Source organism: Pleurodeles waltl, chromosome 10 (genome assembly GCF_031143425.1).
Source record: "Pleurodeles waltl isolate 20211129_DDA chromosome 10, aPleWal1.hap1.20221129, whole genome shotgun sequence".
In the NCBI taxonomy this organism is placed as follows: Eukaryota; Metazoa; Chordata; class Amphibia; order Caudata; family Salamandridae; genus Pleurodeles; species Pleurodeles waltl.
Genome location: NC_090449.1, coordinates 497,570,201 through 497,595,042, shown reverse-complemented (window position 1 = coordinate 497,595,042; position 24,842 = coordinate 497,570,201). Strand labels below are relative to the sequence as shown.

Here is a 24,842-nt window from a genome sequence, read left to right as displayed (position 1 = left end):
GTAAATGTTGGCTCATGTAAAATAAAGAAAGCGAGAGTTTCCAGGTTGGAATAGGGGATGTTGGACACCCCAACCGCATCGCCAAAGGAGCAGATTATGATCTGTGAGTGTGCTGCATAGGTTCTCTTTGTGTAGAAATCTCTTATTGAGTCTTACTGTGAATTTGGTCTCATTTTAGACTTCGCCACTTTTCCATCCTCGGCAGCAGTTACAGCTAAGACTAATTCTCAGTCTTCATTTTATTTGATCTGTTAGTGATATCTTTTCTCTTCTCTTTATTTATTTATAGTTTTATGTAAACAACACACAACATAAAATGAAATGCCACCTTAGTTCTTACAGTAATAGATCAGTCAGCTCCTTTAATCTATCTTCGGCTCTCCAAGCTCTCCACGTCCAGTAACTCTCATGAATCAGGCAGAGGGAGACCAAAAAGCACTGCCGAATGTCCGTATAGTAGTATGACCCTGCCGGAAGGACCCAACGGATCATCGAGTCCAAGGGCAGGACCAAACAGTTGTGGCAGAAAAAAGGAAGGAAAAAAAGGAAAGCAGAAACTTCGAAAATAAAGGGAGAGAGAAGGCCGGGAGGATCAAGCACAATTCTCAGCAACCATTCTATACAACCTTATCCCATTGTAGAGTGAACAGCACTCATCACCTCAACGTACCCATCCGCAGCAGGTTCTTCAGACAGACGCAGATTCAAGATAGGATCGAAGCGGTGCCCAGATGTCTCGTGGCCTGGAGCCAACCGGAGTCAACTCCCAGTAATTTGTTAATTGTTCCTGGCAAAAAGCGGCATCTCGCAGCCAATCCGATATCTGGGGAGACCGGGCCCGGCCCCAGCAAATTGCCACCCTACGCTTAGCTAACAATAACATCATGCCAACCAGGCGCCGTACTGCAGTCTGCACCTCATTCACCCCTCCCAGCAGCGCCATCAAGGGAGACGGAGGAATCTCCAGCCCAATCATCTCAGAGTACACGAAAGACCCTTCCCCAATAGGTACATACTGCCGGACAGGTCCACGCCAAGTGCATAAAATCAGCAGCAGGGGCCCGGCATATTACACAGGTATCATCCGTTCGCAGCCCCATAGCACATAAACTTCTGGGGGTGTAGTACAGACGGTGCAAAAACTTAAAATGTATGAGGCGTAATCTATAGTTTGGTGACAACTCCTTCATATGCGTACAGCACATCCTCCAACAGCTTCTGCGATGTTCTCACCCACATCTTCCGCCCATTTCATCCTTACAGATAGCCCCGTCCCCTCTCCCTGCCCCTGCGTACTGCCATACAGCTTAGTGATTAGCCTCTCAGACGTACGCACACTCCACAACACTTCCAGCGCGCGGCAAGAAGTTGGGGTCGCAGGCAAGCTGGGGTAGCGAGCGCGCAGCATAGCACATATCCTCAACACGTAGAACCGGTGGAGACCAGTGGCCAGTCTATCTCCCATGATCTCCTCCGGGGACATCAATCTATCATCAACAAACCAATCATCGAGGGTTATCAGATCAAAGTCCCGTAGGAAGCTCCGCAGCCGCGAGTCCTGAAACATCACCTCATCTCCCACCGCCACCACATGTATAGACAGTGCAAACGGCACACCTATCCCAGAACGCTTCAGCAAACCCGACCAAGCCCGGACAGTGGAGGCCACCGTATCAATGCCCCGAGGGCGAGCTCTGTCCAAATTGCCCAACACTCGCTCGAGCCCATCCGGCCACACCGCGTCACTTTCGGGAGCCAGGTGTGGCAGATAGCGTATCGTGTTGATCCAGTAATAGGCAAACAGAGCCTGTGCGAAGAGATAATAGAGCTCTAGATCAGGGGCCGCAAGACCACCCAGTTCAAATGGCAGCACCAGTGTTTTCCAGGCTATGCGAGGCTGACCACCCACCCACACCAATCGGATCAGCGCGGAGCGAATGCGCTGCAAAAAACTAGCCGTAAGCACCAGCGGGAGGTTGAGAAATAAATACAAAAACTTGGGCAGCACAAGCATCTTAGCCACCGCAATCCGCCCAGTCAGGGACAATGGCAAGGAGCACCATGCCGTGACTCTGTCGTCCAGCCAGGCCATGGCCCTACCATAGTTGGCAAGCCAGAGCGTGTCAACATCACAGCTCAACCAGATGCCCAGATATTTAACAGGACCGTCCGCCCACACAATAGGGTAGCGGGACCGACACTCTGCCGTTCCAGACGTCAGAGGCAGCACAACCGACTTAGACCAATTTATCGCCACTCCAGATATGTCTCCGAACCCGACGATTTCGTCCAGCAACACATCCAGGATTCGCACAGGATCCCGTACATACAGTGCCACGTCATCAGCGTACATGGAGATCAGAATCGCTCTCTGGCGGAACGGCAGCCCCCGCTCACCGTGGTGCCGTCTCATAAAGGCTGCCAGCGGCTCCATCGCGATCGCGAAAAGCAATGGTAACAGGGGGCAACCCTGCCTAGTTCCACGCGCCACCTTGAAAGGCTCTGCACGCATCCGTTCACCCTCAAGCGAGCCACTGGCTGCGAATATAGCAAACGGATCCAGTTCACAAAACGACTACTCATCCCCACTCTCTCCAGGAGCGCAAACAGATATTGCCACAGCAATGAGTCGAACGCCTTAGTAGCGTCCAAAAACACCGCTACAGCTCCATCATCGACGGGAACTGGGCCAGCAACAGCAAAGAATGTACGTAAGTTTTGTGCCGTGGACTGCCCCGGTATGAACCCCGACTGATCCGGCAGCACCAGTTTCGTCATAAGAGGCCGCAGTTGCGCCGCGATCATTTTGGCTAATATTTTATTATCAATGCTAATCATCGACAGGGGCCGGTACGAATCACAGCTAGCTGCAGCCTTCCCAGGCTTGAGAATCGTGACAATAAGCGCCTCGTGTAGGAGGCTGGCCTGGCTTGTAGTGGGTACCAAGGGGTACTTAAACTCTGTACCAGGTCCAGTTATCCCTTATTAGTGTAGAAGAGGTGTTTCTAGCAGCTTAGGCTGTTAGAAGGTAGCTATAGCAGAGCAGCTTAGGCTGAACTAGGAGACATGCAAAGCTCCTACTATACCACTGGTGGCATATGCACAATATCATAAGAAAACACAATACACAGATATACTAAAAATAAAGGTACTTTATTTTTATAACAATATGCTAAAAGTATCTCAGTGAGTACCCTCAGTATGAGGATGCCAAATATACACAAGATATATGTACACAATACCAAAAATATGCAGTAATAGCAAAAGGAAGTAATGCAAGCAATGTAAAGTTACAGTAGATTGCAATAGGAGCACATAGGTACAGGGGCAACACAAACCATATACTCTAGAAGTGGAATGCGAACCACAAATGGACCCCAAACCTATGTGAGCTTGTAGAGGGTCGCTGGGACTGTAAGAAAACAGTGAGGGTTAGACAAATAGCCCACCCCAAGACCCTGAAAAGTAGGTGTAAAGTGCACCTATATTCCCCAGAGAGCACAGAAGTCGTGATAGGGGAATTCTGCAAGGAAGACTAACACCAGCAATGCAACAAAGGTGGATTTCCGGACGAGAGTACCTGTGGAACAAGGGGACCAAGTCCAAGAGTCGCGACAAAGTCGAGATTGGGCAGATGCCCAGGAAATGCCAGCTGAGGGTGCAAAGGAGCTGCCACCGGATGGAAGAAGCTGTGGTTTCTGCAAGAACGAAGAGGACTAGGAACTTCCCCTTTGGAGGATGGATGTCCCACGTCGTGAAAAAGCTTGCAGAGGTGTTCCCACGCAGAAAGACCGCAAACAAGCCTTGCTAGCTGCAAGGGTCGCGGTTAGGGTTTTTGGATGCTGCTGTGGCCCAGGAGGGACCAGGATGTCGCCACTTGCGTGAGGAGACAGAGGGGGTGCCCAGCAAGACAGGGAGCCCGCACAGAAGCATGCAGCACCCGCAGAAGTGCCGGAACAGGCACTACGAAGAAGAGTGAAGCGGTGCTCACCCGAAGTCACAAAAGGAGATCCCACGACGCCGGAGGACAACTCAGGAGGTTGAGCACTGCAGGTTAGAGTGTCGGGGACCCAGGCTTGGCTGTGCACAAAGGAAATCCTGGAAGAGTGCACAGGAGCCGGAGCAGCTGCAAATCACGCTGTACCCAGCAATGCAGTCTAGCGTGGTGAGGCAAGGACTTACCTCCACCAAACTTGGACTGAAGAGTCACTCGACTGTGGGAGTCACTTGGACAGAGTTGCTGAGTTCCAGGGACCGCGCTCGTCGTGCTGAGAGGGGACCCAGAGGACTGGTGATGCAGTTCTTTTGGTGCCTGCGGTTGCAGGGGGAGGATTCCGTCATCCCACAGGAGATTTCTTCGGAGCTTCTAGTGCAGAGAGGAGGCAGACAACCCCCACAGCATGCACCACCAGGAAAACAGTCGAGAAGGCGGCAGGATCAGCGATACAAGGTTGCAGTAGTCGTCTTTGCTACTTTGGTGTGGTTTTGCAGGCGTCCTGAGCAGTCAGCGGTCGATTCCTTGGCAGAAGGTGAAGAGAGAGATGCAGAGGAACTCTGATGAGCTCTTGCATTCGTTATCTAAAGAATTCCCCAAAGCAGAGACCCTAAATAGCCAGAAAAGGAGGTTTGGCTACCTAGGAAGGAGGATAGGCTAGCAACACAGGTAAGAGCCTATCAGGAGGCGTCTCTGACGTCACCTGCTGGCACTGGCCACTCAGAGCAGTCCAGTGTGCCAGCAGCACCTCTGTTTCCAAAATGGCAGAGGTCTGGAGCACACTGGAGGAGCTCGGGGCACCTCCCCTGGGAGGTGCAGGTCAGGGGAGTGGTCACTCCCCTTTCCTTTGTCCAGTTTCGCGCCAGAGCAGGGCTGGGGGATCCCTGGACCGGTGTAGACTGGCTTATGCAGAGATGGGCACCATCTGTGCCCATCAAAGCATTTCCAGAGGCTGGGGGAGGCTACTCCTCCCCAGCCCTGACACCTTTTTCCAAAGGGAGAGGGTGTACCACCCTCTCTCTGAGGAAGTCCTTTGTTCTGCCTTCCTGGGCCAAGCCTGGCTGGACCCCAGGAGGGCAGAAACCTGTCTGAGGGGTTGGCAGCAGCAGCAGCTGCAGTGAAACCCCGGGAAAGGTAGTTTGGCAGTACCCGGGTCTGTGCTAGAGACTCAGGGGATCATGGAATTGTCTCCCCAATGCCAGAATGGCATTGGGGTGACAATTCCATGATCTTAGACATGTTACACGGCCATGTTCGGAGTTACCATTGTGACGCTGTACATAGGTAGTGACCTATGTACAGTGCACGCGTGTAATGGTGTCTCCGCACTCACAAAGTCCGGGGAATTTGCCCTGAACAATGTGGTGGCACCTTGGCTAGTGCCAGGGTGCCCACACACTAAGTAACTTAGCACCCAACCTTTACCAGGTAAAGGTTAGACATATAGGTGACTTATAAGTTACTTAAGTGCAGTGGTAAATGGCTGTGAAATAACGTGGACGTTATTTTGCTCAGGCTGCAGTGGCAGGCCTGTGTAAGAATTGTCAGAGCTCCCTATGGGTGGCAAAAGAAATGCTGCAGCCCATAGGGATCTCCTGGAACCCCAATACCCTGTGTACCTCAGTACCATATACTAGGGAATTATAAGGGTGTTCCAGTATGCCAATGTGAATTGGTGAAATTGGTCACTAGCCTGTTAGTGACAATTTGGAAAGCAGAGAGAGAGCATAACCACTGAGGTTCTGGTTAGCAGAACCTCAGTGAAGACAGTTAGTCATCACACAGGGAACACATATATGGCATACTTATGAGCACTGGGACCCTGGCTGGCAGGGTCCCAGTGACACATACACTAAAACAACATATATACAGTGAAAATATGCGGGTAACATGCCAGGCAAGATGGTACTTTCCTACACCTCGCGCAAAGAGGCCGGGAGCACTCCATTCTGCAATGCCTCGTCATAAACCTCCAGCAGATAGGGCGCCAAAATGTCTGCAAACTCTTTATAAAATGCCGAAGTCAATCCATCCAACCCAGAGGCCTTGTCTCCAGGGAGGCTCCGAATAGCAGCCTTCACCTCTTCTATAGTAAAAGGAGCGTCAAAGTACTCCCTGTGTACCCTGTCAAACCAGAGAAATATCACCGAATCACCTCCACAGGCACCGCGGAGGGAGCAGAATAAAGATCCTGGAAAAAGGTAGTAAAGACCCTCAGAACCTCCGACGTACCCGCCACTCGCTCCCCACTCGAATCATCCATTTCAGTCACATAGCCACTAGCCCACGGCCTGCGGAATAAAAAAAAGTGCGACCAGCTCTATCACCCTCTCCATATCGCCTGGCCCGTGCAAATTTCCCCAAAAAATGTACTTCTCTCAAAGAAACCTCCTCATACGCTGATACCGCAGCCCTCAAGGCCGCTAGTGTGGCTCCGGACCAGTCCAACACCAGTCGAGCCTCCAGATCCGCAATCCAGCCCTCTAACTCAGCCAGCTCACAACGCAACGCCCGCAGCACGCCATGCTGCTTTAAAATGCATATCCCGCATACAACCACCTTAAAGGTTTCCCACAGCGTACCAGCCGACCTCACCGTGCCCACATTCTGTTAAAAGTAAAAATTTATATCGCGACGCAGTTCCTCACGGAACAACTCGTCTCTAAGTGCCCCAGGCGGCAACCTCCACATATAGGCCTGAGCAGGTCCGCCGGGTATTTCCAGCTCTACGCGCACCGGGGCGTGGTCAGACAGCATGCGTGCCATGTGATTGACCGAGCGGGTCCATAAAGCCACATCGCGAGAGCCTATCCAACGGTCAAAACGCGACCAGCTGTTGTGTACATAATTAACACAAGTGCCTTCCCATACCACAGGGTGTTTCATCCGCCACAAATCTACCAGCGACGCATCGTTCATAATCGCAGATAAAACGCGAGCAGCAGAAGTACGCTGTGTCCGGGCCGAACTTTCTCTATCCAAAATAGGATCAAGGATCACATTGAAGTCTCCTCCCCAAAGCACAGTTCCTCCCCCCAGAGACTCGATCAGTCACCAGACCTCGCTAAAGAACTCGGGATCATCCGAATTAGGCCGGTACACCGACGCGAGGCGACACAGCCTATCCATCAGCACTCCGCTAAGCAGAACATACCGCCCCAATGGATCAACAATCACCTTGCGAGTGCGCCACTGCAACCCCTTGCGTACCAAAATCGCCACGCCTCTAGCATAACTCGAATACACAGACCAGTGGCATTCCCCAATCCATCCCGCCTTTAAATAATGTAAGGTACTCTCCACCAGGTGTGTCTCCTGTAGCATGCATATACCTATATTCTGCCTCTTTACATATGCCGACATAAGGCGCACCTTCCGTCTATCATTCAAGCCACGCACATTCCATGTTAAGCAGCGAATCAGAGACACTCTCGTTTGTGTCATCTGTTCTCCTCAGCGAACTTACAGTGCAATTCCATCACTCCTCCATCCCGGCCAATCTCCCAAAACCATAAAACACAAAATGAGAAACAAAAAAGCACACAATACAACAACCCCAAAGGCCCGCCCCCCCCCCCCCACCCAAACAGACCCCCCCAAACGGGTCAAAGACATATCCCTCCCCCCAAAAACCACAATTACCCAAATATGCAAATAATGGAGACTCATCCAGAGGGCTGAAGCTAACCGCCCCACCCGCCTAGTATCAGGCAGGGAGGGCAGGCGGGGGCCCAGCACAAAAGGAGAGTCTTCAGGACAAGCGGCACAAAAAGAAGTGCATCTCACAACTAGTTGCATCAGCGTCTTCTCTGCTGAAAGACAAAAATAATCAGTGACGATCAGTCATTATCGCTTAGCGACTCTCGTTCCGCTGCACTCCCAGCCTCCGGCATCTCTTCAGGCCTCCGTGGAAGAGACTTGGCATACCTCGCCGCCAGCTTTGGGTCCGTAAAGAATTGTAGAGACCCACCATGTTGCACCTTTAGTTTCATCGGGTATATGAGTGAAAACCTAGCAGCAGTTTGGGCCAGCGAGCGCTTCACCGGTAAGAACGCCCTACACACCGCCTGCACGCCAGGGGTGTAGTCTGGAAAAAAGTTAAATTTAGTGTTTTTATTTATGACCGGGTGGCGCTCACTGGCCAGACGCAGAATCGTGTCACGGTCTCGATAGTTCAGGAGCCGAATAATGATAGGACGCGGGGAGCTCCAGGCAGGGGCCGCGCCCCCAGCGATCTATGCGTCCTCTCCACTACCAGCAAGCGGGACAGCTGGTCGGGGAACAGATCAGATATCATCTCCTCCACAAAATCCTCCATTCTGCCCATGTCCGTGGTCTCGGGGAGCCACCTCAACCTGAGGTTGTTCCGACGCGATCGGGCCTCCAAATCTTCGTTCTTTGCCCGGATGACCTCCAACACCCTCTCCATGCGCAGCAATTGTTCACTCTCACCTCGCTGCGTGTCTTCCAGACCAGAGGTACGCGCTTCCAACTGGTCAAGGCAGGCGTCATGCTCGTCCACCTGATTCTTGATACGATAAAGTTGCTCTGTCACGTGGTCCAACTTCCCGTCTATTCCAGCCAAGCTGGTTTTGAGGTCCAGAAACATAGCCTTTACCGAACTATCTGAATTCTCTTGATCCGTCACAGGGCCCTCCGACTGGGATGCGGGAGCACCCCCCTTCCGTCGGCCCCCTCAAAGGAGAGCTTAGCCTGTCTCTGCTCCGCCTTCCGCATCACTCAACCAGTGGGTCGTTGACAACCGCACTCCGCTGACCCCCCTGGAAGTCCAGGAGGGGAGGCCAGATATTCAATCCTCCTTCACAAAGTCCACCTGGCTCCTACTAATCAGCGTTATCCAGCGTCAGCGGTGCCATGAATCTCGCCGATGTCCGGCGTCAAATAAACCTCTGCGTCAGTCCTACCTCCAGGCCACGCGGTCTAGGCCTTCAAGGCAAGGCCGCGATCCCCAGGCGCGGCGAGAGAAGGCCTTCAATCGTGGAGGAGAAAAAAAAGGGGGGCGTGGCACGACACCGCCGCTGATATGGCCCCCCAAATCACCCCAATGATCGATGCCCCCGAGTCTCTCCAGGTCCCCTGGGGAAAGCACAGGCCAGTCCAACTCAGCACGGCGTCCGGGAGCAGCTCCGTCCTGACCGGAGAATTTAGCAAGCTGGGCCCCCGCCGGAGCAGAGCCTCACTGAGTGCCGGCCATCTTGCCTCTGGCTAGCTCCGCCCCCCCTCCCCCCGGTAGTGATATCTTATTAGACCTTCATGGGCACTTTTGCTGATGTGGCCCCCAACTGCATTAAACATTTGACATGCTATTTCATTGCTTTTGCCTGATAAACACCGGTGTTATTTTTGGGATTGCAAGTAAAATCGAACAGCTTGAAGATATCATCGTTGTGCTTCTTTTTCTTTTTCTTCATGATGTGTTTGTGCTCAGTACAGGCTTGGCTCCTGCGCTTGTTATCTTGCTTAACAAGCTTGTCCGTTAGGTTTCAACCCAGTTTATTAGGTTGGTCACTACATGTCCTTATCAGATTCGCTTCATGTGAATATTTGTTTATCTATTTCAGGCGGCCGAATTTCTCTCTAAGGCTCTGGAGAGCCCAGACATTCGTGCAGTTAATGACGCTGTGCGGCTCCTGCAGGAGATTGGTGAGTATGCAATGAAAACTCTAAAAACAAGTGAATCATTTCATCAGGTAGAGATAGACCCTTTTTGTCTCTGGATGGTTTTAGAGGTGCAAGTGACCAAAAGAGTTTATAGGACAGCATGTTACAACAGCAACTGTGGTGCACAGGATCGCTTTCTGTATTGAACGTTATATATCACAAACCTAGCTAGGGACCATTTTTTCTATGGGTTATTGGACAGTTGAAGATTACAATATGAAAGTGGATGTTAAAGAAAGAATGGTGTAGCTAAGTTCATAGACCTAATGGCAAGAAGAAGCAAGGAGTTACCTTTTCTGGGGCATAGGGAATGCTCCTTGAAAAGATTACTCACCTTTCTGAAGAGGAGTGAGCCTGTTCCGAGTTGGAATGTTATTCTAGATCTTGGGTAAGTTGTTTGAAAAAGCTTCTCTTTTGGGTGTTTTCTTGATGCACTTTCTTTATGAATTTCAAATAATGTCATAACTTTGTGTGTGACATTATCTTCTTCCGCTGGCAAGTTTTCTATGGTGATGTTAGTATTACGTGGGTGACAATTCAGGGGCAGCTTGCATTGGTCCATTAAGGTGGAAGTTATGTGACTGTAAATCTTTAGGCCTTGAATGAGGTGAGCAGTAACCTGTATGATTCTTCAGTAAAACAGAGAAGAATGGAGAATGTAGCCAAGAACGCTGTTAGCATCATCCAGATGCAGAAGGGCACATTCTTGGGCTGTGGTTTACAAAGTTTGAGTCAGAAAAATTATGGCTTATTTCTGCACCTAAATTGTAAATGTATTGTGTCACTTGGTTTTCTTCTTGTCTTTAATCTACACTGGGGTGGCTTTTGTAATTATCCTGATAATTCATGAACAGAATGAAGATTCTCACATCGAAGATTGCCAAGAAGACTAAATCACAGGACGATTTTTAAAATAATTTTGGAAGTCACCAGTAGCTTTAAGGATGTGGAGGTGCCCACCTGGATGACTTGTCAGTTTGACAAGTAGTCTAACTAGTGTAGTATTGTCATCAAACATCTTGTGTAAAAACGGGAAGTTGATCAGGGTTTAATGGTTAACTGTATCAAAGGCAGCCAAGAGGTTAGTACAAAGTAGAAGAAGAGTCCTTCTGTGTAGTCAGTTATGCAGACCATGGACTTGTGTTTGTATCAGCTAAGTTAGAAATCTGACTGGTAGTCATGTAAGAGGGAGTTTACATTAGTTCGCTCTTATGCCAGGATATTTTAATTTATCTAAGAAATAGGTAGGTGTGTAACGTATGTGTTGCCAAGTCTGCGTTAAGACATTATTTTGTCCAAAGCATAGTATCTGTTCAGTTTTGTGTGCCGAGGGAAATGGCTGGTGCAAGGTAAGCACTGATGTTAAAAAGTTGTGCTGGTGCTTTTGTGTAGTGATTTCCTGATGTGCATGAGAACATGTAATCCTCGTATGTGATGGCTTCGAGGGTGTTAAAGCATTTAACAAGGTCTTTATTATGAGAAGTCCATTTCAGTCTGTTGCATGGAAGGAGGGGACTTATAGTAGTATCTTACTTGGTGCTGTCATTGTGGTGCCGGAACATATCTATTTTTTTTCTGGGAACAATTGATTGATGGCAGTAGGACCTGTCAATTGAATAGACTGATATGATGCTTGAAGGTTTTGAAAAATGCTTTGCTTTTGTTAGTCCTCTACAGTGGTTAACTTGTTGTAGTGACTTTGGCTAAGGTAACTTGACAGCATGATACTCAGAGTTTCAATCTTGTGAGGTCATTGTGGCATTTGGTTTTGTTCCATTTCTTTTAACTCTTGTTGATAGTTTACTTTCAGAGAATTCTCAGGTGTACTGTGGTGCAAAGAGCTATGATGTAATTCCATCCAGTTTAGGAGGTGGAGGTAAGGATTGTCAGTGCTGGCTTTCAGAGTGTGGTTGAGTGGTTCTAGGAGGCAGTTCATTCTGACTTTGGAGTCATTTGTCGCAAAGGTGAAGAGGTACCGCTTAAGAGTGTTGATGGTGATGTCCTGGATGAAGCAGTAGTGTTAATTGCGTAGTGTGGGCCACTCGTAGCCCTGTATTCAGTGTCCCAAAATGGGGCCTCAGACCAGTGGGACACACCCACGCCACGGCACACCGGTTAGCTCGTGACTCATGCCTATCCAGTTAAGAAAGAGGTGTCTCATTGAAGTTGTGCCCACTGGAGGGACTCTTTCCCCTGGGCCTTGCAGGCATGATGTAGGGCAGTAAGACCTAAGAGAGGAGCCGCTTTCTATGGGCCCAGTTACAAGGAGGCACATTCTGCAGGTTTCACACCTTCAGACAGTGAGGATATAAACGTTCTTGTACATGCGAGGTGGAGGTCTTTGGACTAGAAAGTTGCAGGATTCATGCATAAAAATATCCAAGGTTTAGATTCTATTTTATGCCACTTAACTTGACAGAAGATGTAACCGAAACCACATTTAGACAAAAATCTTCCGTAAAGGAAACTAAAATAGGCAAGAAAGGCCATACATTTTGAAAATATTTTTCAGTCACAACCAGCTAGCACTTTTACAAGAATGTTACAAGAATTCCTGTTCTCAATGTATTTCAAAAGGTCAGACCACCTTTTCGGGTCTGCCCCTGATCTTATTGTCATAGAAGCATGCAGACCAGCATAGATTGTGCTTTTTTTAATTAATTATTGTGTTACAATTGTAATGCGGGTGTCAGGACTGTTCGGGTTTCAAGCCAAAACATTACATACTCAATAGCAATGCGGCCTCATAATTTGGATTTTGGCACAGATTACAATGGATTTGGCATCACACGTACCTAAGTGGCCTGGGAATAATAAGCAAAGGCTACTGCATACAGTTTGTGTGCAAACCACAGAACAAGAGCATGAAACACTAGATCCCATACTATTATTGGAAGGGGAGGTTTGTTCTAAGGGGAGTCATTGTACAGTGCCTTCCTATGTACCTCGAATTTCATTGCATCCAATGGTCGAATGGTTTGAACCTTTTAACCTGATTGTGGGTAGTGGTCCTAGCCAATCGGTGAGTTGAGCATTAAGTCCTACTGATTCACCCATGCACGCACCCTATGCTTGTTCCACACCACAAACATGGTGCTATTATGTAAACATATTTCGTTGTGAGAGAATCTTTGTCACTTTCTAGCTTCAGTACAGCAGGTCAAGTCTGTCCCCAGTTATGCTTGCTTTTCTGGGTAGCATTCGGAAAAATTAGAATGGAGAGTCCATCTCCTCCTATGACCCAAAATTGGACATGTACTGTTAGGAAAGCTCTATACTGCTCCAGGTTGGTCTGTGTCTTATTGAGTCTACCTCCCGTTGATAGTGGTGAGATTGGGAGATGGATAGTGTAGTCTGCTATATGAACTAGAATCTTCCCTGCAGAAAGAATCTGAGAAGGATAAAAATCATCTAAGTTCATAGATCCACAGGCAAATTTGCTGGTACATATAAAGCACAGGGAAAAGGTTAGAAATCGTGAGTCTTAGTTTATACATGCTGATGTTGATCACCCAAACTTCACCTGCTTAGGTGGTGCTCCGGAAATAATTCTTTAGCTATAGCATGTGTCCTGTTATTTCACCCTCGATAGTTAGAACCTCTCCATAACCAGTTAAGCCATTACAATTGAATTTGGCTGTTCCCTTTTCACTAAAGTTGCCTTTCAGAAAACCGAGTTGATGTACCCTTCAGCAACTACACATCGCACATGTGAGATTATTTTTTTTTTTGGGGGGGGGGGGTTCAGTCTGAAGACAGTGAGGACTGGGAGAGCTTGTCTTCTCAGCTTAGGAATGCAAGTCCTTACCACTGCTGAGAAAATCTTAACCCATGCACCATTTGTTTCTGAATAGCCTTGTGTATTTCTGATGTCTCTTGGGGGTAATCAGGCAAATCTGCTTAATTGCTGAGCCTTAGTGACTGAGGAACTCCCTGAAGTCAGTTTAGGTCCATTTTCCTGCTGCATAAAGCGGTGGCTGTCCATTATGAATATCTTCCATGACGTGACTCACCCATCAGCATGCTATTCCTAGAATATTACTCTGGACAGGCACTCGTACTGGAGAAGGAAATGTTACTTAATTATAATAATCATAGTTGGCTAGAATGGGTATCTTTCCTAGAATAATTGCAACCAAACAGTCATACCAGCTTTCAGATACGAATACATACTTTGTAAATAACATGTTGAGCTGAAGGTGAGCATTCTGGGCAACCTTTCCATCCTAAGTAGGCTATCCTTGTTTCCTGGAGTTCTGTAATGAGCATATTAGCTTGTCGATTTCTACATTGTTAATAATACTGAAATTGATGTAAACAAATCTATACATAAATATTTTGTCCAGGGATCCTTTCAAATAGTTGAGATACTTCAAAAGAATAATCTTAAGCACATACCCATAACTGAGAACTCCTGTCATAGGCATATTGCATCTGGACTGTTTTTGAACTGGACGCATTTTGATGCTGTTTCATAATGACTTCCATCACCTTACAGATTGCCTGAATAAAATACATTCAGTAAGTGCTAGGTTGCTATCTATGAAATATTGTGTGAGCTCATTTTACTTTTCTCCACAATCGACAACACAAGAACTCCCCGGAGAAAAGTAAAATCAGCAGGGTCCTCTTGATAACTGAATTCAAATTGTGTGTTTTAGATTCTGTTAACTAAGCCCGAACTTAGACTTGGTAATTTAGTTACCCATGTACATGCAGATTAAGGAATACCTTTATTCTTTAAAAGGCCAGCCACAAACATTGATTTTCTTATGGTTTCATTATTTTGTAGGTGTCTTGGACGAAAGGGAAGGCCTGACACCTTTGGGCCAACGTCTTGCACATATTTCCACAGATCCTCGCCTAGCTAAGGCCATTGTATTAGCATCCATCTACCGTTGTCTCCATCCTTTGCTTCTCATCGTTGCCTGCCTGACTCGAGACCCATTTGTCAGCAGCTTGCAGAACCGAAAAGAAGTCAATGAAGTGAGTATGTGAGTTTCCTGTGTGGGGCAAACATCACAAGGTATGATTAAGATCTTAACAGAAGAGCACTGCCTGACTGGTCTTTTTCCTTAGTGTTTTTTTGTAACCAATGAGTGATATGTTGTTCTCAAGTCTTTCCTTTGTGGAATACGTGCTAACATGCATGTTCAGAGATATAAGGAAAGAAAAAGAAAATTTAAACCAAGATATCAAGTGTCTTTCTTTAACACTGTTTTAAGGTTGTATGGAACTTTATTAAATCTATTTTCAGTTTATTTATGAAAATCCAAATATCTTTCACATCTTGGGTTTGTGGCAATGGTGAGATTCTGAGATGCATGGTTCTATTTGCTGGCTCTGGTTGTGGAGCGATCTTATGTTCTCTTTGTTTTCTTATTTGGGGATGATGTTTTATTAGATCTTCTCCCAGTTGTGCATTCTTCAAGAACATTTTTTTATACAGCATGTAGAGCCTCTCTCCTTGATATAATATCTAGGCTGCTGTATTCATTTTCTTAGAGGTGCACCTAGAGACTTTACTTTTCAACTGTTTTCCTGGATTTACCAGGTAATCATGTTTATAAGAAACTTGTCCTTGCCCTCTGGTTTGCAGAGCAGGAACTGTATCAATTCAATTCAATGTATTTATTTCATGATTTGGAACTCCATAGAGGTACTAATAAACAATGTAATTCATAAAACACAATACATACTTAATAAAATCTACATCAAAAGCAATGTTATCTACAAACTAAAATCCATCCGACTAACAGACCGTCAAACTTATATTACAGTGCCTTTACCATATAGTACTTCAATATATAAAATACATGTCTATTTGAATAAATACCTTCTATAAAGTGCATCCAAAACACAGCCCCTCAAACGTGTTACAGTGCATTTCCTATAAAATGCATCATAGAAACAATACATTAATCCATTTGAATAAATAAGTTCTTTAAATAATACGCCAATAAGTAATAAAATCAATATACATTTAAAAATGCCTTAAAAACTTAAAAATCCTGAAACTGAATATTTCATTCAGAGAGTGAAACATTGCTTCCAGAGCCTCAATTGCTGAGCATATATTGAAATTCAAGAAAGAGGTCTCATCCGTTTTTTGCCTCAATCAAACTAAAGGGGGCAGACAAATAACACATCTTTAAGATCCTGCACTCCACCTAGCACAAATCACAAGTTTGAAGAACCATCCCATTTCGAAAATAAATCTTTTAGAGGTAGTATATTCAATCTCATTAGAATACAGAAACGCCTCATCCCTTGTGGTAAGTTCCAAAATAGGTAGGGCTGAGGTTGTTTGAATTAATCCGAGCCTCAAATCTCTTCTTTTGGCAACAAAGCTCTATATCTGACAAAAAAAAGTTTACACATTATAGCCTCTTTTAGACTCTTTTTAAATACAGGAGGTGGTAAGGCCAAGATGAGATCAGAGTCAAGCTCTACCATTTGCAGAGCCTAATTATAATTTCTAAAAAAACCTGAGATTTCTCTCTTAGCATACCAAAAACTTCTTTGTACGCTAGATGTCTTTGAGAAAATTCATCACTTTGGAATAGGCAAAATGCCCTCCGAACCACCGCAGCCATCCCTGTACAAAGATGCTCTTAATACCAAATTTAAGTTTTAAAGCTGCAGTAGGTGCCATGGTATTACAGGGAACCAAGCGTCTGAAAATTTGCCCTTCCAATTTTTCTAAAAACTTCAATTTGATATCTCTATGTATTCAGTTGTGTACGAAAGAGTGGCTGGGATCTTCACTTGGTAAACTAACATTAGATAATTAAAATGCCGCCAACCAACTGCCTTATAAAAAGCTGTTAGACCTTGTGCCTGGAAAAGGGCCTTAATGACATTATTACATATGTGTTCTTGGTCACTGAGTGAACAGGACAACATTTCCCCCATAAAGCAATACGCCTTTACCCGCAGAAGCTTATGTTGTCCCACAAACCAAGAGAAGCATTACTTTTTAGATAAGGTTGCTCAATATAGCACTTGAGAGCAGCCAAATAGAAGGAGAACAGAAGAATTGGGTGCAAGTATTCTGCAACGGGGGCGTGCACACAGAACTTGCACTTCTGTACATGATAGAAAGTGGACCAGGAGAAATTCCAGCTGATTTTTCTAAACAGTGTACTGCATCTTGGATGTGCTTGGCCCTTCTAAGAGCATTAGCATGTTCGACTGGAGACACATGGGCATCCGAGATTGGAACAGTCTTCAGTAAGAATGAGCCACGATTAATAACATCCTGGAAAAATGTTCCAGTTGATACCAATGGAGGTGTTACTTTTGTGGGGCTTATTTCAAGCCTTCTCGGTGGTTTGGCTGTGGGATTAGCCTACTTCATTACCCAACTGCTTTTCATGACTGATCTGGAAATTGCAGCTCCCCAGTGGCCTTTAGTTCTGCATGCGGCATTTGCTGGGATCTTTGGCTCAATAATAGATTCTTATATAGGGGCCACAATGTAATATTCAGGTTTTGATGAACGCATTGGTAAAGTTGTAAACAACCCAGTAAATGTAGCAAGACTTGTATCCGGGAAACCTATTTTGGATAATAATGCTGTGAATCTGTTTTCATCTATCCTTGTGGCTCTGATATTTCCTGGCATTGCCAGTGGTTTCTGGCCAAGAACCTGAACACCTTTCATAACTACACATTTCACATCCCGCTGGGTCACTTAAACTAAATGAACCTGAATGTTAATAATGCACTGTGCCTAAATAGATGCGCTTCTACATATCATTTTAAGGTACACTTTTAATCTGTGTTTGATAGTAATGATATTTTAATATTTTGCCTCCTCAAAAGACCACATTTTAGGGTCCTCAATTTACTTTGTTTTCACTTTGTGTCAGACTGTTTTAAGTTGTTAGATTGTTGTTTCTTATAGCATTTATCTAAAGTCTTATTAAGCAGTGTTTACCGTCACAGTGGGTATTTTATTTTCATTGAGGGAGTTTGTCAAAATGGCTCTGCTGGCACCACTTAATGTCTACTTCATGGTTGCATCAAATTGGTTCTTGAATCAAAATTGAACTGTATGGCCAAGGCAAATGTATATATTTTGACAACGGTTATTTCCAGTAACAGTTTTGTACGAAAGGCAGCTAAACGCCTTTCGTAGAGGACTGCACCTTTTGACATAGTACAGTACAACCCAGACAAGAGAAATCAGTTAAGCACTAGGTCTCTTGGATGCAAATTATATCGACCTGTCAAGAACAAAAATAGTCCAGTTTTTCAATTTGATTCCCTATTCCCGCAGCATTCCAAAGGACCACACAGAAATTAGGGTTAATGGCCCATTTGCAGTTCATTACCCAATGACCCGAGTATTGTTTAAAGCTCCAGCCAACCAACTCCAGTTCTCCTGTTTATTAACTGAGTGTTGGGAGGGGACATCCCACATAATTTATCACTCTTTCTCCATGAAAGAGGGAGACATTAAGATTTTCCCAAGGAAAGCTCATTAGTTCTCATGAAGGGATTGGCCCACTTTCCATAGTGATATGGAGTTAAAGGAGCCTGATATTTATTAAAGTAGGGCTCTTCTTCCCATATAGGAACCACATTTATACCTCTACGTTGTTATTGCTCGCAGTTGGCTAGAATCAATTTTGCAATAGTTTTTGAATAGAATCAAACTCATGTCTTCACTACTCCTGAACCATGCGATAAATACACACGAGGAATCTCTCTGCTTTCAATCAATTTTAACTCATCTATATCTGAAAAACAAGAGAATAGGAGTGAGCGGTTCAAAATTGTTAGATTCAAATAATACAGAAAACTCCAAACACTCAGTGGTCTCAATGCACCATAAATGATCCACTTCCTTAAATTCAGAGGGAGGATCAGACATATAGTTAGTTGACTCAATATTTGACATCACATAACAGAAGGAATCAGCACATGGATTTAGAGAAGACAAAACCCCCTTTACAACAGACGGCTTATCCTGGGAGGAACAAAGCGTGGGCATCTGCTTGAGTTCCTCCCCTGAAGAGGACATTCCTGAAGTTCCCGAATCCAAAAACCTGACTTTCCCTGGTTTCTTTTTAGAAATTCACTGTTGCCCTTTTTCCCCATCTTTTTTTCCTATTTTCTTCCCTTTGTTTATATTAAGGTCGAGATTTCCATTACTCTCTAATGGCACAAGTTGAGTGCGTACTCTAGCAATGGGCTGAAATATGGGAAAAGGGGCCACCTCAGAGCTCAACCCTTTTGATGGAATATCAGGGTCAGCTGTACAGGAGATCGGGTGGACTTGAGAAAAGATGTTCCAAAGAATAGTCAACAATATCTTGGTGCAGGATTTTCTTAATGGTCGAGGATTTATGGGACTCTTGAGGTTTACCAGCCTGAGTTACCTGGTCTGTAAGACAAGGCTGTTTGTGTAAATTTGCTGTTGAGCATGTGTCCTGGACAGCTAAGGATGAACTGGAGCGTTGGCGCCCCAATTTTATTTTGGACCTCCTTGACGGTCGACAAGAGTTTCTCATCCGGGACTAACCCCTCTTCCATTTGACCCATCAATACTTTCAAAATGACCAGAAGTATATTTTGTGTACAGTCAAAATTGTTTATTGAGTTTTCTAATAACGCCAAAATGGATGATAAGATTCTCTCTAGACATTTAAGAGACTCTGAGATTACAGTATGTTGGTCAGGGGGATCACTGGGCAAATTCTCAGGCAGCACAAGCTCTGAGGTTAAAGATGATAATAGTGCAGAAAATGCTCGATCAGATGGAGTAGTACTAAAGAGCCTTAAACCGGGAGATTGACTTATACCAGCCAGAGACATGGCCTCAAACAAGATGGAAAACTTCTGGTACATTGAGCAACATTCACGTCAACATCTGGAATGGTAAAGTCTCCTACATCAGGAACGCTTGACACAGTAGTAGCAGGAGATATATTATTCCCTTTTCCTGTTCCAGGGAGAAAAAGCTTTCCAACTGAATGAGTTGAAGGAACTGATATCCAACATTTTAGCAGGTTAACTATCATCCTCCTTGGCAACTGATTTGTCAGGTGACTCCTTTTGGAGACAAAAAAAGAATAGAGTTTGAGCGTATTATATTCAGTTGAAAAAAAAACCTATTTCTAAGGGGATTAGATTTAGTGTTTTTCCATGCCCTGGGTAAAAGAACTCTACCCATACAAAGACGTTTGACCGTCATTTTAGAATCCTTGAGACTTCTGCGTCCAAAACTCAAATAGGAGGATCGCTTTGAGGGGTTGGCCAGCTATATATATATATATATATATAGATATATAGATATATATATATATATATATATATATATATATATATATATATATATATATATATATATAATTTTAGTCTTTTTTTGTTAGTCTTTTCAAAAAGTAGAGTTCTCCGAGCACCAGATTATAAAGAGTTCTTAGTAGATCTTAAGGGAGGCCAAGGAGGGCAGGCCCCCTGAGGAGAGCAAGCCTCAGGAGGCTAATGCCAGCCCTTCCGCTCCACCTCACAGACCCGCAGCTCTAAGCTTGACCTTCCCTTGCCCTACTTCAAATCCCGCAAGGACTCCTTGTTCTGTACTGATTACAAATTCAGTGATGCCCCCAGGCCCAGGTTTCCACTACACAAGTAACTGATTGGCACTCTTGCTGAGCGGGTGCTGGAGACTACTGTGAGTCACCAGTGGGCTACTTCTATCCTTTATAGAGCTGGTCCACCAAAACAGGCCCACTAATTACTGGGGGAGCAGGGGACGCGCTCTCCACCGTGCAACGCTCTCCTGCCATTGCTGCTCCCTCTGCCTTTGCTGCCCTGCTACCTCCACTAGCTCCCAGTGGTCCACAGCGTGCTGGATGGTAACCGTGGGCCACTAGCGGGTCACTGTCACTTCCGCCAGCGCTGAACATGTACCAGGCTCTGTTGAAGTTTTTTCCCACTACTGCCGGACCCCACTGGGCCCCAACTGCACTGCGGTAGCTCCGATGCCCCAACGCCCAGCTCTCCAGCTCCTTGCGCTGCCTGGCTCCTCCCCTTCCACTTCCGCAAGTGTATTCCACCAATGTTTGCAGGTTGTGACCTGGGAAGTGTAACCTAGCCTGGGGACTCTTTTTGAAATGCTATGGCTGTTCGCTTTGATTCGCTGTGTTGTGCATGTACAGTTCAGTTTCACACAAGTGCCTCTCTCTAGTGTATCCCTTTTTGTGGCCTGGACAGCCCTTGTGGCCTATCTTTATTATCCTTGATATTTCCCTGGGATGTTATTGTTGTTTACTCATTTTCCTCCAGCACCAGTCATTAAGTCGATATGTTTCTTTTCAAATACAGTGATTAGTCTATACAGTACATAGAATGTCGTCTGTATACAGCCAATTTACTGCATCATTTGTAGATGACAGATTAGGAGCACCTTAATGTTAAAACTGCCATAAGAAAACAAGGTTATTGCATCACTTCACAGGCACTTCACATTACTTTTTGTAACAGAAACATATTAATCATTAAATAAGGGTTTCAAATGTGTCCACCGTTAACAAAATTAATTACGATAATTCCCAGTGTATTTGGCCATTACATATTGGGAGGCTGATCGGGGAGTTGAGCTGAATACCAAAAACAGAATTACAGGACGCAGTTTGATAAAGTAAAAAATGTGAACTCTAGTTTTGCTTCTAAAATCAATCCTTTTTTTTATCAGGCAAAGGCTCGTTTCGGTCAGAAGAGCAACAGTGACCATATGGCCTTTATCAGAGCTGTTAAAGGCTGGAGTGAGTTTGCACGGGATCGGAGTGCACGAGATTACTACCTGAGTGAGAACATGCTGTATGGTCCAGCCCTCCGTTTCATTCAAGGTGAGACAGTTGTCCCCATGTATTTTGTTCACCCTCCATTTGCGTGAGAGTAAGAGTTTTTTTTTTGTTTTTTTTTCTCTGAATCTGCTCTTTGCTTAGAAAAAAGGTTACCAATGAACCATGAATATCAAAGAAGTATTATCCATAAGTTGATGATGATGATGTTGCTGCCCTGCCAGCCATGATTTATTTGGACCCAAAATGGCTTGGAAGGCTGAATAAGGTGGTTGTAGTGCATAGTAAATTGACAAAATAGCCAGTTTGTGTAATAGCTTCTAGATGTGAAGTTTAGGAGAGGAGATGATGTTAGTGAAGTATGCTGATTTAGTTCTGATGAAAGCTGTGACACTCTCTTTGTAGATCTCTAGGAGTCATTGGCTGCACAACTCTGTCAGTTTACCTCAGTATGTTCAGATATACTTAAGTAGACTCACGGTTTTCCTGCTTAATTTGCTGGATGGTAAGCACTTCTTTAATATCTTCTCCAAGCTCTCTCTGATGTTTACAGAAGAAATTAACTTATTTTTCCCATGCCCTCTCTATCTCAGCGGGCTCCCATTTCAATTTGGTATCTTCCCTATACAGGGCTTGTCGCACAGTTTTCAGCAAACCTGTATGAAGCATTTTTGGTGTCTAACTCTTCTGAATGCACCCAGCAATATGCCCAGTGCAACCAATATGGCGAGGAAGAGGAACTAGTAAAGGGTGTTTTGCTTGCTGGCCTGTATCCCAATTTGATTCAGGTAAGACCAATGATAAAAAAAACAGCTACTTGATGTGGTGTTAGGGGGCCTTTCATCTCTAAATTGGTTTTTGGTCCTTTATGTTGCCTGGTGATGTTTCCATTACTCACTCTGCATGTTCTTTGTGATTGAGTGTTCTGTATATTATGGCAATCATGTACAGGCTTGTGATTGGTTTGAGGTATTCTAAGTACTTCTCAAGAGGCCGAAAGAATAGCATCAGAATGTATTTACCCTGCGGTATACCAGAAAAAGAACTATCATGCCTAATCAGTGGATGTTTTTGGAAAAAACTTGATGATGCCTTGATAAGACTTCCTCTGACAGGTAGTAATCCAACACAGGATCTGTTGTTGCAGTCCTCAGTACAAGTGTGTAAAACATTTTGGATCCTGTGTTTCCATCTAATTGGACCCTCTGTTTGTTTTTGATATGTGACACAGGAAGACAAGTCTCTCATGACAGCAGTTTCAATTGGCCTGTCAGGGGAATTGTAGGAACGTACCCTCTTTTTAGCATGGTTACCCCCACTTTTTGCCTACTGTCAGTGTGTTTTGACTGTTCACTGGGATCCTGCGAACCAGGACCCCAGTGACTGTGCTCTCTCCCTCTAACTTTGGTTGTGCCTGACTACGTACACCCCCAATTGGCATACTGGTGCCCCCATGTAAGTCCCTAGTATATGGTACTTAGGTACCCAGGGCACTGGGGCAACAAAGCCCCCCCCCTGGGCTGCAGCATGTATTATGTCACCCATGGGAGTCCATGTAAAATGTGTCTGAAGGCTCTGCCTTTGCAGCATGCGTGAATAGATGCATATGCACCATTTACTTCAGGTCACTACACCGGGTCACTGTAAGTCACCCCTATGGTAGGCCCTTCTAGCACAGAGGGCAGGGTGTAGGTACCTGTGTGTGAGGGTACCCCTGCATGAGCAGAGGTGGCCCTACGAACTCTAGCTTCAATTCCCTAGACTTCGTAAGTGTGGAGGAAGCCTTTTTTCCTGTGTCCAGCTAACTTAATGGTACTCTGAACCTGGGCATGATTGGTTTCAAACATGTCAGAATCATAGTCCAATGCTGTTGCCAGTATTGGTTGTATGATTCCATGCACTCTGGGGGCTCCTTAGAGGACCCCCAGCTTTACTATTACCAGTCTGCAGGGTTTTCCAGGCAGCCCATGCTGCTGCCATCCTACAGACAGATTTCTGCCCTACTGCTGCTTGACCAGCTCAAGCCCAGGAAGACTGAACAAAGGATTTCCCTTGGGAGCGGGAGACAACACTCTCTACCTTTGGAAATAGGTGTTACGTGGCTTGGGAAGGGTAGCCTCCCCAAGCCACTGGTATGCTTTGAAGGGCGCATCAGGTGCCCTCCTTGAATATCTAGTATGCACAGATTCAGGGACCTCCAGTCCCTGCTCTGGCGCAAAACTGGACAGTGGAAAGGAGTCACCACTCCCCTGCCCATCACCACCCCTGGGGTGGTGCCCAAAGCTCCTCTAGGTGGCCACTTGATTCTGCCATCTTAATCTAAGATGTGCAGAGGCCTCTGGGAGCTTCTGAGTGGCTAGGTCAGGCTGGTGATGTTAGTGCCCCTTCCTGATAGGTGGTCACCTTGCAGGTCACCAAACCCCCTTTTAGGGCTATGCAGGGTCTCCCTCTTGGGTGGGTCCTCAGATTCGACGTGCAAGATTCCACCAGGCCTCCTCTGCATCGTTTACTTCATCTTCTGGCCACTGGAACCGCAACTGGACTCTACAGGAACCTACAATCTGCAGCTCATGGCCTCACTCTGCAACATTGCTTCTCCGGCTCCTTCCAGCGTCTGCAACTTTTCCCCAGCTGTGCACCCTCTGAGGGCAGCGAGTCTTCAGCCTGCACAAGAAGAAGAAGGAATCTTCCTTGGAGTGAAGTAGTCACTCCCCTGCATGCGCAGGCACCAACTGCAATGATGTCCGGCTGCGTGGATCCCCTCTCCTGCAAAATTGTGTGGATCCTGCAATAGAGGTGGTGGTCTGGAGTGGTCCCCTCATTCCTCTCTACCAGCTTTTCAACTTGGGAGACGGTGAGTCCTTGCAGGACGGTACCCCTGTGCACCACGACTCTTGCAGTTACCAAGGCTTGTTGGCTCTCCTTCTAAGGATCTTCAGGCTCTGTGTATCCCCAGCTCCCAGCACCTCTTCTTGCATTGCCCGGTCTCCTGTCTTCTGCTCCAACAACGTGGGATCCTTCTTCACATGTGCTGAGTGGGCCTCACTGAGACTCCTGTGCCTGTTGCCTGTGGGGGCTGCCTCCTCGACTTCTGACTCTCCTCACTTCTGAGGGTTGCGTGGGACTCCCCTCCTTGAGTTGAGTCCCTCTGGACCTTGCTGGTCCCTGGCAGGTCTGCATCTCTTCATCTGCGACTTTTGCTTTTGCCCAGGCTTGTTGGTGGTTTTCTAAAACTACTGACTGACTACAACTCTTCTTCCGTCGTAGGACATCGACTGCAGTACCTCTGAACTGCTTCTTCTGCTCTGGTGCCGCACAGCTGTCTTCTTGTCTTCACTGACGACCTGGTCCTG

At 45.9% G+C, this 24,842-nt stretch overlaps 1 protein-coding gene and 1 pseudogene across 2 annotated transcripts in view; both read left to right on the top strand.

Annotated features, from left to right (window-relative positions):
* DHX30 (DExH-box helicase 30) overlaps window positions 1-24,842 on the top strand; it is a 501,635-nt gene that overhangs the window by 404,782 nt on the left and 72,011 nt on the right. For both annotated transcript variants that reach the window (XM_069210866.1, XM_069210867.1), the window contains 4 exons: window positions 9,577-9,658; window positions 14,469-14,662; window positions 21,381-21,534; window positions 22,120-22,277. In XM_069210866.1, the coding sequence (XP_069066967.1) occupies window positions 9,577-9,658; window positions 14,469-14,662; window positions 21,381-21,534; window positions 22,120-22,277 (588 nt within the window). The remainder of the gene's footprint in view (window positions 1-9,576; window positions 9,659-14,468; window positions 14,663-21,380; window positions 21,535-22,119; window positions 22,278-24,842) is intronic.
* Window positions 16,285-17,400, top strand: LOC138261072 (transmembrane protein 19 pseudogene; annotated as a pseudogene).